This window comes from Acipenser ruthenus, chromosome 3 (assembly GCF_902713425.1).
Source record: "Acipenser ruthenus chromosome 3, fAciRut3.2 maternal haplotype, whole genome shotgun sequence".
In the NCBI taxonomy this organism is placed as follows: Eukaryota; Metazoa; Chordata; class Actinopteri; order Acipenseriformes; family Acipenseridae; genus Acipenser; species Acipenser ruthenus.
Genome location: NC_081191.1, coordinates 28,716,386 through 28,729,474, shown reverse-complemented (window position 1 = coordinate 28,729,474; position 13,089 = coordinate 28,716,386). Strand labels below are relative to the sequence as shown.

Genomic DNA, 13,089 nt, shown 5'->3' with positions numbered 1-13,089 from the left:
ATTGGCATGTTTCAGGTGTGTCTTCTTAAGCCTGGAAGATTGAATGAATACACCACAAATCAAGGGAATAATACAGATCATAGTGACAGTGTCATTTTTATTTAAACTACACCAGGATAAATACAGTATATTAGTCAGTTCCCGCCTTCTGAATAATGATGCCACCTAGTGTGCGTCTTCAGAACAACAAAGAGGTTCAATTGGTTCCCCAAAAACATCAAAAATGTTAATGCAGTTAATACAATGTAGGGACACTAGGCTTTTTGCTTGATTTATTACATTGTGTTTTGAACACATTTCCTACAACAGCTGATTTGTAGACATTCTGCATTTAAAAATTCTGCCTCCGGAAAGCAGCAATGACTTTCAATTTTCAATTCACCTTTAATGGTCATGCATGGTATTTAAAAAAACAAAAAAACAAACAAACGTGGATACACAATATTACACATGAATACTGTTCAGTATTAACAATTAATTAAAAGCAATACAATAACGTAAGCATATTCCTTTAACATGTTCCACTTTCAAACAGGTTTTTAAAAAGTTGGGGGTGGGGATTAAATGCTGAGCTAAAACCAACTTTAAAAAACATCCGGTTACAGAGGGAGAGACAAGACCGCTGTGTAGATTTAAGATGTATAGCGGGAAAGCTTAAATGGTATTAAAAAGACGGTACTTGTTGTTGTAAGTATCAACAAGAACAATCTGATAAGGAACAAACTGGATTACAGAACATACATTTGTTGACAGACCGGCGAAAGCGTGGCTTTGGTTACTTTCTTCAGATTCACAACAGGAAGCAGTCTGACACACAGAAACGTGGTGGCCAGTGTCTGAATGATTATAAAATTACTTTTTTTGTTGACCATTTACTGAGGATAGCCGGGCTCGTGCATGTAGTTTACGATTTATTTAGTTTGTTTTTAAAGGCCTGGTGTTCTTATTTGCCACGGTAATTCCTGAATGATTTGCCCGAAGAAGGTCGCTGTGTCCTGGAGGACACTTTCCCAGTCAGCTGGGGTTTTTTTGGAAGTGCGCATGTTGTCAGAACGTGACTATATAATAATTACACAACTGTGCTAAATTACCGCGATTGAGTGGTAATTTTTACATAGTTATATAATGGAGGCTTCTTTTAAAATAATAAGGACCCTGTATGGAACATTGGAGAATAAAGCCGGCAGTTTCGCTGCACTACAATTTTCACCGTGTGTGAAATGTGGAAATGTTCCTGGTTTTTCGTACTACCCCGTCAACAAAATAAGAACTTTAACTGCACAACCTAGGAGGGTGGGACGCCAGTGCCAAACGCTGCTACAGATGGATTCAAGTAATCGCTGTAGGTATTTTACTTCGTTAACATGTTACAGTCAAATCAAACGTTGTTTTCACCTGCTGTAGTTAATGTATATCAGTGTTGATGTCGCTGTCATTGAGAGTGGACACATTTCAGTATTTCAGTAAAAGTATAGTTTTAGGATGGTTGCCGGAGTCATTCAGTGAATCCACGTTTCTACTGTTATTTTTTAATAACGTCTGAAATGGAACATGGGTAATATACTATGGCTGCATCAAACATTCTACGTTCTAATATCAGTAAAAAGTTCAACTTAATAATTATGTTGTCCTTCACATAAATACTGTAAGAAGTATTTATAACATCATCTTTGTGTTATTGCTTATGAAAACATAATTATCTGTTGATTTCTTTATGTTAAATTTAGTGTTCATAATCATGTATGATATGCAGTAAGTAGAGCACCATTTTTTTGTGTGTAGCTAAGTAATGCAAAGAAATGCTTTAAATGTAATCTGTAATGTATAAAATCTCCCTGACAAAATTTGATAGATGGCTGCTACTTCTTGGTTGGCAGGTGCTTCCCTATCCTAGTCTGCACACATGACTGCTATTTCATGAGGAACCATTTCAAAAGAGATGATTTCATGGGCCTTTCTGAAGAATGGACTGGACTGTAGATTTTCATCCCAATTCCCTAGAGGGATTATAGTAATTGCTGGTATTGCGCCAGAACAATTTAAATACCATGTACAGTAATCTTGTCACATTGAACTAGTGACTCCCTGGTTGACCTTGGTGCACTTGAACCCTGTTGACAGTGTTATGGTGTTTCTATTGTACCGTTGGCAATTGTGAAACTGTTGTCTTGCAGCAATTTTCTGTCGAGGGATAGTGACTGATACTTCACAGACTGCTCTAGCCAGTGTGGTTCCAGTATTTGCTGTGGTAAGTATCAATTCAAAGATTCCTGCTTGTATTTTTTTTTTTTAATTTAATGTACATCCTTTATATATACATTTTGTCCCTTGCTCTTAGTGTAAACTACTGCTTTTCTTAATATAATTAATGTTTTGTAGATATACCATCCATAACTTAAAAAAACACTTAAAGAATTTGACAGCACCGGTGAATCGCACTGGATTGCATCAACCACCTATCCATTGTTGAAACAATCAGGTGGACTCCCAGACACTGTAAAATGTACTGATAAAGGCACTAGCTGAATTGTCTGTCAGCTTGACTATAAAAATAATTTACAACAGTTGCAGAATGAAGCATCAGACAGCTGTAAGGATTTACACTAAAGACTACAAACTATTTTCTCTCTTTAGCTCTCATAATCCAACTGTCATATTTGAAATACAACTTGTTCCTTTTTTTTGTAACAGATGAAATTTGACAAAGAGGGGAATGTGACTTCATTTGGTAAGTAAAACAAAACAAAACAAAAACTTTTTTGTTTTTTAAATCTGTATTTATACATTGGTAACCTGTCATGTTGTGTGGAATACTTTACCTGTTGTCATAATAACGTATCCAGTTTCCTGTCCTCTATTTCAGATTGTATATGTACAGAGGTTGTATTGTACTTTAAAACCTGTATTTACATCAACCGAAACTAAGCCATCATCTGTGCTGACCAGTTCAAACCAGAACAGATTTCCTTTTGTAAATTCAAGTGAGTGTAGAGACACAAATTGTCCTATTGTTGGCCAGTAAATTCAGGTTTCACTGTTTAATAGTGATTAGGAATGTTGTGTTGACCATTTTACAATAATACTTTTATCTCAACAATTTTTTATGAACACTCTCTGATCTCAGTTTGGATACTAGTGGTTTCACTGTACCTACAATTTTGAAATAAAGACTGGAGGACTTTGTATCATAAGCGAAAGTGTAATTGTTTAATTTTATTCCCCTGAAAGAGAGAAAGAAGACTGAATTGTACCAAGAACTGAGCCTCCAAGCTCGGGATTTACGATTCCAGCATTTAACAAGTATAACCACAAGAAATAATAAGATCATTCTGAGGATGGAGGTAAGGCAACAGTAAAGTGATCAGTTGCTGAGATTTGAAACTACGGGGGATCCTCGTGTCCATTTTTTAATCCATTGGTGTTTTATTTATTTTAATCTTTTAATGTGCAGGTCACTATGGATTGTCCCTTTTTTCAGAAAGCTAGCCTTGTTTAAATAATTTCCTGTTACACATATAAACATACCACACTTTCTCTTCTTTTCTTAAGACTGTTCAGCACTTCCTTTTTCCTCTTCACAGTATTTGTCAGACTCTCCTGTCATTTTGTCATTTTTAAAAGATGCTATACCGGTAGCGGTGTCATAATTCATATTTAAGGTTATGCTTAAAATCAGGAACCAAAACAGAAAATGGACAATTACCTTTAAGTTTTATACTGATTACTTTGAAAGAAACACCTATATTTGTCACATTAGTATCGCAATTCTTGGCATAGCACTACAAATCTTAATTTTTGCCTTTACAGTTTCTAAAGGCTGTGATTTCCCCGGATTACCTTTTGATCCTGGATTATCGAAACCTGAACCTGGAGCGCTGGCTCTTCAGAGACCTGGCCTCCCAGATTGCTGGAGATGGGCAGCTTGTCACTTATTCCTTACCGTTTGAGTTTAGAGCCATAGAAGCTATACTTCAACACAGGGTAAATGAAAACACTTTTTTTCTTTTTGTCAGAGTCCTTAAAGTAGCATTGCAATGTTGTCTTTTCAAATCCATTATCAAATGATAATACGGCTCTTGACACCACTGCCATAGATCGTCTGATGTGGTCGTGCTTTTTGTGGGAATTTAATGTGATTGGTGTCCAAATACAAAATATGAATTGGAATAGCAGCTCCAGAGCAAAAGTGCAAATTATCTTTTTACCTTGAAGCCCAAGATAGAGCTGTATTTAGACCAAGTTATTTTGTGTGTAACAGATTGTCTTCTCTTAATCTAGATTGATACCCTTCAAACTCGGCTACAGGAGCTACAGCCACAGATACTTGAAACCCTGGAATCACTTGTGGATCCCAAAATGTTATCGGTTGATAGGAGCAAACTGCATGTTTTACTACAGAACAGTAAGAAGTAAGTAGTAAAGTAGTTGTAGTAGTAAAGGCTTTGGATTTCAAGGTAATTATAATGCAAAAGAAGAGCTTGGGAAGTATTCGGTTGGGCCATGCAAGGAGGTCAGTGTCAGGATCCTGATTTACTGTACAGCACCATACACATGGGTAACTTTAAAACATAGAAACCTATCAGAAAAGCAATCCACAATGTATTTTAAAATGTTTAACCCTTTGCAGTCCATTTATTAATCGCGCGTCAGGCACGTCAGGTCTAATTAATTTTCACACGCGCAGTTAATTTTAGACGCGCTGTTTAAAAGTATTTTTTTCCACAGTCAAACGGGTTTAAAAGGCCCTGCATATCAACAAAGCACTCACTAGGCATCTCCAGCCCCGCCCCACCCTTTCGTTCGCTATCACTTTCACCTATGTAAGAAATAAATAATAATAATAATAATAGTCGTACATACCGATCGATCATCTCCTGATCACTCGTTTTATCACCAAACTCCAATAATGTGATCAAAGTCATTATTTTATTACTATAACATCTCAAAAAAGCTCTGCAAATGTCTGTGTTCTCTGTGCGCGGATTCAAGGAGCCAGCTTGTTTACTTACGACCGCCCCGTTATCTGATACAAGATATATGATTATTTATGAGATACGCCTTTTTTTTTCCGACTTGTCTCGGCTCCTGTCGCTCCCACTCGGCAATTGAATGGTTTTCTCGGCTTTTTCAAGCGAAAAAACGACTAGAAACTCGTTTTTTGCGTTGCTATAATGATGTCGGACCCAGTCCGACAAAGGACCTGTGAGGAATAATTGCAATGTTGGACCCAGTCCAACAATGGACCGCAAAGGGTTAATAGAATGTAGGATGGGTGTATGATACTTGTATTGTAATATTTTATTTTGAACATTTGTTGATTTTGGCATGGAATATCCCTTTGATGTTCCTTTTATAAGATACTAGATGTTCTAGGTAATTTTTATTTATGACTGGACAATTGGTTGGGGATAATATGATCCCATAATCCATCACTTTGGATTTTTAGTCACAGATAATTGTTTGGGGTGATTTATAATAAACACAAAAAACTACCTTTTGCTCGACGGTAAGAGCTGGTAATTCCGAAAAAGACGGGAAATTGTCAGGTAAGGCCGCCACTGCACCCTTACCTGACCCATGTTCTGACAAGGCTTTCCAGCCCACACTGCGTAACTGGTACAGTAGGTGGGTTCACTTCACACAACATGTGTAGACACCACTGGACAGGTCAGGTGAGGACTAAAACCAGAACAACCATGGTGTTCATGTTGTCATTGAATTATATGTGAATTGGAGAAGCTAATTGGAATAGTTGGAATATTAACACATCTGGAGTGAAGTTATTTATTGTGTACTTTTCCCAAGTGTACAAATATTTACAACTATCATAACTATTTCAGCTTTTCTTTCTTTCTTTTTGGGGGATTTTGTTTTTGTTTATGAAGGACACAAAAACATTTGTTTGATATGGTGGAAAATAAATTGGATGTGTGGCATAGTAATGCACAGAACCATGAAAGGTACATGGTGTAAAAATTAAAATGGGAGGCTACTATCTCGTGCACACAAGATAATACAGATACAGATACTTACTGTAATATCTCATGCTGACGAGATAGTAAGTCGTATGCACGAGATAGTAGCCTCCCTTTGTGATTCACACCATGTCCCTTTAGGGGTTCCGTAGTAATGACATCATTGAAAGGAGACAAATAATATGTTACACAAGCATTTTCCAACCAATCAGTCCATTAACTTTATAGATTTCTTATTCATTTATGACAGTGACTCTTCTAAACTTCTAAAGGATATCTATTAGGCTGTTTAAGAGAACTTTTAAATCCTCAGCAACCCACTGGTGAATGTTGTGTGACATGAACCCACCTACTGTACCAGTTACGCAGTGTGTGCTGGAAAGCCTTGTCAGAACAAGGGTGCAATTGAGTAAACTGCTGATGCTCATAATGCATCGGAGTAGAAAAATGCAACATGTCTAAGACTTTTGCACAGCAGTGTACCTAGACTTCTAATACATAAAACAAGCTATTATTAGGATTTAACAATTTTAACAATTTTTAAAAACATGAATACTTTAGTTATGTTTATTAGGCTAGCTAGCTGATTATTAATAACAACATGAATATATTAATATATTTATAACTTGTTTAAAAATGTACATTGATTCAAATGGCGTCATTAGGTGGAGAATGGCACAACAGGATCTCCCAGATAATTGTAACTGTGTTAACTAGGGATTTCAACATGTAAACAAAACACTGGAGTAAATCGCACACACACACAAAAAAATAGAAAAACAGTTAAGTGCTGCATTTACTACTTTATTTTTATTCAAATGCAGCTACCCTAGTGTATTCACAACTATACTATATGTTTTGTGCGTCACAGTTCACACGGAAGGAGGGTTCTGAACATAAATGATCAGTCAAACGCTGCCAATTCATAATTGTTTGAACAATTTTTTACTTGATTTTTATGTTCGAAAATAAACCCTCAAACATTTGGTAATATTAATGATTATCCACATTATATTGTTTGTAATACGTTATCATACACAATATATTAGTATTACGAATATAATATAATATCAAATGCTTATGATTTAAAGTGTATATAATGCATATAAACTAAATCTATATTGACATATCTTGGCTGTAAATACAGTATTTAAGAGGTACAATTTCATTCGTTGCTACATAACGTGCAGTCCCCAGTGGAGTTAGCGCTGTCAATCATGGTACTGCATCCGGGGTTTAGCTGCACAGAGTTTTTTTTTTAAGTCCTAAAAAATGAGATGGATAACGTCACGATCCACAAGACATAAGTGACCTAAGGAATTCAAATTAAATTACCCACAGAGAATTATTATACTGACGAATACCCACTAACTCACTGTTGGTAGTGGAGCCTGACTCTGCATGCTTAACTTTTTAGTTAGCAAAAATAAACCATGCATGTGTGAAGAAAAATTAATAATTCGCTAAATACGTTATTTTTTTTAATTTTTTTTTTCCAAAAAAATGCGCTCTTAGTAAATGGGTACTATCCGCCTACCGGATACGGTGTTTAAACACGCAGCTGTTTTTTTTAGTTATTTTACCTCAAAAAAACTCATACTAATTTAATTTGTCAAACAATACAGTGATTCTGTAATTTAAACTACCGCATGGATTTAAATTTCCGTCACACAAACACGGAGCATATGAAATGCCGTCCTGATCTGTTTTGAAACGGCTGAGAAAAACATACTCCTCCAAATCGGGTTTAAACATCTCTGCCAGCCGCTCTTACCTATAATTGTAGCCAGTTTTCAATAATGGAAGATTAATATTACTGCACAGTTGCTATGAGGTAAACCTAAATACAAATGTATGCTATTCCACAAAATAATGTGTGGCCTTGTAGAATTGGACTGAGAAAAGCCTTTCTTATTTGGTAGTCAGCAGGCTGTTTAATGAATTTTCACAACTTGCTGTACTATAACTGAATGTTCCCACAGCCTATCTGAGCTGGAGACTGATATCAAAGTATTTAAGGAGTCCCTGTTGGAGATTTTGGATGAAGAGGAGTTAATAGAAGAACTCTGTCTCACAAAGTGGACTGATCCTCAAGTTTTGTAAGTGCCATTTATAAAGCACACCTGCAGTCAATTACAATTATATTTGTGCAATTTGTAATTGATTGCAATTACAATGTAATTGTATTGAACCTTGGCACATCTGCGTAATTGTAATTAAACCATATCATTGATCGAGTACAGTTCAATTAAGCATTTATGTGTCAGTTGTTCCTTCTTATTGTATTTTCAACCACATTTGTTTGAAAAAAAAAAAAATTGATATAGTATGTTTCTGTATTTGCACCTGTGATTATTGCTGGGTTATACAGAATAAATAAGAGTAATCAGTGTGTAGTTTGTTACTTTTTAGTGTAATTGTAATTACTGCTGCATAATTGTAATTGACAAAATAGCATTGTAATTGAAATTTCAGCAAACAATTCCACTAATTGTAAGTGAATTATTTTTGTTAGATGATATGCAGGGCGATTGCCGGATGACTGATTTGCAGGGTTGCTGTGAAAACTGATTCTGAAAGATGATGCCTTTCATCAAGGAATGTTATGTGTAATATATGATAGACCCTGATGTAGAAGTAGATGTCTGCTCAGCCCTTTGGACCCGTGGATCGAAACTGTAGACACCCTTTTATTCTGAATTTAAATTTGGGTAATGATCCGGCTTGTCAAGTGACAATATGTACTGCTATTATTATTATTATGATGATTATTATTATTATTATTATTATTATTATTTGTTTATTTAGCAGACGCCTTTATCCAAGGATATGGTATTATTTAAGTGCAAAGACAAAAGGTACATGTCAGAGAAGAATAAAACAATAAAACCGTATATAAGCAAGATTGCAGGTTACAAAGATTGCTACCATGGTCTACATGCTAAATCACCACTTTGTCCTCTTGTGTATGCTTTGGTGCCAGTGAGGAGAGCAGCTTGGGAATAGACCAAGCAGAGGAAATGGAGCTGCTTCTGGAGAATTATTACAGACAGGCCGAGGATCTAGCAAATACAGCTCGAGAACTGAAAGGGCTGATCGATGACTCTGAAAGTGTCATCTTTATTAATCTGGACAGGTTGGTATTTCTGCAGCAAAAACAGAAATTGATTGAGCTGGGATTCAAAGACAGGATTTCTTTCAGCACTGCAGACCTATATACATGTAGTATAGGAAATGTAACTCTACTCAAAACAGCACACCAGTAAACTGATTGTTATACACCCATGTCTGTTTTTAAATATTTCTCAATAAGTCACTGAAATATTCCATTGGTTAGACTATAGTCTTTATGTAAAGTTACTTTGTTTTAAGAGACAAGCAGTTGCTGTGCCAAACAGGTTCCTATAAATTTTAAATCCAGACAGGATTTAGCTCTCTCACATTTTAAGAATTTAAAATATTACATGCATTACCTTCCTGTGATCTTGTGTTACAAGGTTAATATCATTTAAAGAGGTAAAACCTGTAATGTAGCTATCCTAGACAACCTGGTTCTCTTAGTCATGTTCGCTAAAATATTATTCATTGGGGTCTGTTTACTACATACTGAATTTTTCCCATATCCGAAAGGATGCTTTGTTTAGAAGCAAAACTTGCTGCAGGTTATAAATAGCATTTTCATCGGAAGTCAAAACCGAAAAAGTGTGTTTTTTTTCACGCATCTTACAAGAAACACACACACACACACACACATGTGTGTCCTCAGAATTTAAATGAACTGGAACAATTTTGCATTGAAGAATTATCAAAAATCACTAAAGCTCATTGACAAATATCCTAATCGTATAAAAGAGGTTATTATTGCTAAAGGTGCCTCAAGTAGCTATTAATTTCATTTTACTTGTCAGGGTATGAATACTTTTGAATTGGCATTTTTGGAGTTTTGCAAAAAAATTGCTGAAATAAATAATTTGTAGACATCTATTTCTTTTTTTTTTCCTTGTCCACAAAAGCAAAACTACAAATTTTTCCTATAATTTTCAAGAAATTTCTAGAAATTATAAATTAACATTGGGGTATGTAAACTTTTGACTACAAGTGTGTGTGTGTGTGTGTGTGTATATATATATATATATATATATATATATATATATATATATATATATATATGTGTGTGTGTGTGTGTATATATATATATGTGTGTATATATATATATATATGTGTGTGTGTGTGTGTATATATATATATATATATGTGTGTATATATATATATATATGTGTGTGTGTGTGTGTGTATATATATATATATATATATATATATATATATATATATATATATATATACACACAAACACACCAGTTACCATTAAAAAAAAACAAAAAAAAAAACTTCTGGTCAAGTGCTACTATGATTTACAGAACGTCTGTGTAGGGCAAGTACAGGTCTAGAGTCTTACATCTGATTGTCTTTTACAGCCACCGCAATGTTATGATGAGACTTAATCTTCAGCTGACAATGGGGACCTTTTCTATTTCCTTGTTTGGACTGATGGGAGTTGCATTTGGTATGAATCTGGAGTCCTCCTTTGAAGAGGTAAGACATTGGCAGTCACTTAAACACTGGTATGCTGTTTATAATTGAGGCATGCTGCCACTTTCTGTAGTCAACCTAAACCTGATATTTTGGGAGATGTCATTTTAAAGGCCATTTGTGATCCCATGAGTATTTTAAAAAATTTTTACTTTTAAAAGTTGGGAGTGAGGTAGTTTCAGCCAGTATAGAATACATCGCCATAGGTACAAATTTTTACTACACTTCCCAGAAGATGCACACATACACTTTTAAGATATTATGTTATATATCTTGAGAACCACTCATCCACATATGATGAAACATCGTATTGAAAAGTTCCAAAATCATATTTTGGGTTAATTAAATTACAATTACAAAAAATCATTATGTGATTATTTTCTTTAACTGTTTTTTATTAAATTTAGGATCCAAAGGTCTTCTGGCTGGTCACAGGATTAATGTTTTTAGGAAGCGGGCTTATCTGGAGGCGCCTTCTTTCCTTCTTAGGACGACACCTTGAGCCTGCCTCCCCACCACCGGTTTGTCATATGTTCCTTTTTAAGAATATTGGTGATTGTGAATTTAGTGGTCATGAAAGCTGATGGACAATGACTGTTGGTATTGATAATGAACTAATGTCCAGCGGGGTGTAGTTTAAATATGTCTTGTAAGTTCTGTGCAATATGCAAATGATTACACCTGTTTTAAAAATATTTCATATTTAAAGTACCTCTATTGTATTTCAACCGCTGTATTTACCTTGAATGTAAACTCTTTGCACTATAATGTTAACTACGCTGCTGTTTATACTTGTTGGCCTTGACAGTACTATGGTGCTTTTTGGAGAAATTTCCTGTCAACAAGTTTAGATTCTATTTCATGAGTGAAAACATAATAATGGAAGCATTTTGTGGTTTTTCTTTTTATTATTATTTCTTCACATTAGATGCCTCCCATATGGAAGAAGGGTCACCTAGGCAGCTTAAGAGGGTTGGACACAAAAACTGGACTGAGAACAGAATATTTTCCTTCAAGCAAGAATCCTCTCATGAATCACAAATAGTAATTTGGTACATGATACTTGATCTTACTCTGAGAACATCCATTGTTACTCGGTTTTGTGAATTTAAGTGTTGTGCCTTTTCCTGTGTTGGCAAAGATAAAATGTGCTGAGAGTAGTTGTAGTTATTACCATAATCTGAATGAACAGTTTGTTTGCTATTGTTACAAATTGCAAATCGATGCCGTTTTTAATTATTTCTTTTAATCATGACACCAATTTACAGGTCAACAGAAAGTGCTTAGAATGTATTTTCACAGTGCAACCAATTTAACGCACACTAACAGGAGTTGTGGACTCTGCTAAAACAATTCAACTTTAATTTGTAACAATGCCTACAACTACATGGATTAAAAGTGTTCCTCCACCAAAACTGCCTTTTAATGTAAAGTATATTTTCTTAGGCGTTTCATAAATTGTGGCTACCAAATACTTATTTATTTAAACACAGTATTTAAGATGTTCTGCTACAGTTGTTATAGTGCATACTTGGAGCGCACAGATTTCAAATAGTGGCATTTTATTCTTTTATTGTTAGGTCTTTCACATGTTTGAGATCTGAAAAACATATTGCATATTATTCTCCCATGTTTTTGTAAAGTACATCAAACTGAGTAAATCTCAATTAGGTACCCTCGTTTTTATTGTATTTTATTTCTATTTTATACCCTCTCCTTTTATAAATTGCATATGGAAAATCAACCAATCACCATTCAGGATTTGTCAAGGATCTTATCTTGTATACAGAGGTCATCTGAGGCATAGAACATTTGGCACAATTATAAAATAAAGTTTTTTTTTTTGTTTTTTTTTTAGTAGTTCCTGTGTACAGGATCCATTATGTGATTAATTATCTGTTAAGTCATGTGTAGGGTGTAAGAGACCTAATTTTGCACAGTTTGAGCAACCTTATACACATAGGGGCTGATGTAAGGATAGGCGTAGTGTAAACAATTGCGGCTGCAAAATCCAAATTGCCTAGCGGCCAAGCAATTATTTTGCACTGCAGCCTATGTAAGCTTAAGAGCCATGCAAATTACTCAAGACACACAAATAATGAGCTGCAATCATGATAATGAAGGTTGCAATTAGCGCCGCCTCTGCATCGGGCCATTTAGCAGCCGCACTTGCAGCCTAGAGCTAGCGAACACAAAAGATTCTGGCATCCGTAACAAGCATAACACTGTAAATAGCAATGTTTTCTTGTGTATATAAATGAATATGAAAGATACAGATCATGAGGAATGCACTATTTTCATTTGTGATACTGAAACAATTATAATAATAAAATATTGTTATTTTTGAATGCATTTAAAATCTAATAGCCCATGTTCACTTTCCCAACTACCCGAAAATGTTGACCTTTCTGACTTTTTTTGAGGTTGAGTTTGGGTATGCAGCCAATATTTGCATATTCCAAATGATATAGTATGAAAACCAAAAGGTCTTTAACAGTAAAAGGGGAGAGAGTGTAGGTAGTAT

The 13,089-nt window shown here is 35.0% G+C and overlaps 1 protein-coding gene across 1 annotated transcript; it reads left to right on the top strand.

The window, feature by feature from the left end:
- The first annotated feature begins 555 nt into the window (after nt 1–555).
- On the top strand, nt 556–12,413 carry LOC117435230 (magnesium transporter MRS2 homolog, mitochondrial-like). Its single transcript, XM_034058234.3, has 11 exons — nt 556–1,342; nt 2,175–2,248; nt 2,692–2,728; nt 3,229–3,341; nt 3,808–3,981; nt 4,279–4,409; nt 7,958–8,074; nt 8,959–9,111; nt 10,451–10,568; nt 10,973–11,086; nt 11,494–12,413. Exons 1-11 carry the CDS (start codon nt 1,126–1,128, stop codon nt 11,608–11,610), a joined length of 1,365 nt encoding a protein of 454 aa, XP_033914125.1. The 5' UTR covers nt 556–1,125; the 3' UTR covers nt 11,611–12,413.
- Nucleotides 12,414–13,089: the final 676 nt, after the last annotated feature.

Bases quoted from the DNA above. Each gene is read 5' to 3' on its own strand.
- LOC117435230 (XM_034058234.3), top strand. From the start codon at position 1,126: ATGGAGGCTTCTTTTAAAATAATAAGGACCCTGTATGGAACATTGGAG. The intron at 4,410-7,957 runs GTAAGTAGTAAA...ATGTTCCCACAG, and splicing joins TTACTACAGAACAGTAAGAA to CCTATCTGAGCTGGAGACTG. The intron at 11,087-11,493 runs GTTTGTCATATG...TCTTCACATTAG, and splicing joins AGCCTGCCTCCCCACCACCG to ATGCCTCCCATATGGAAGAA.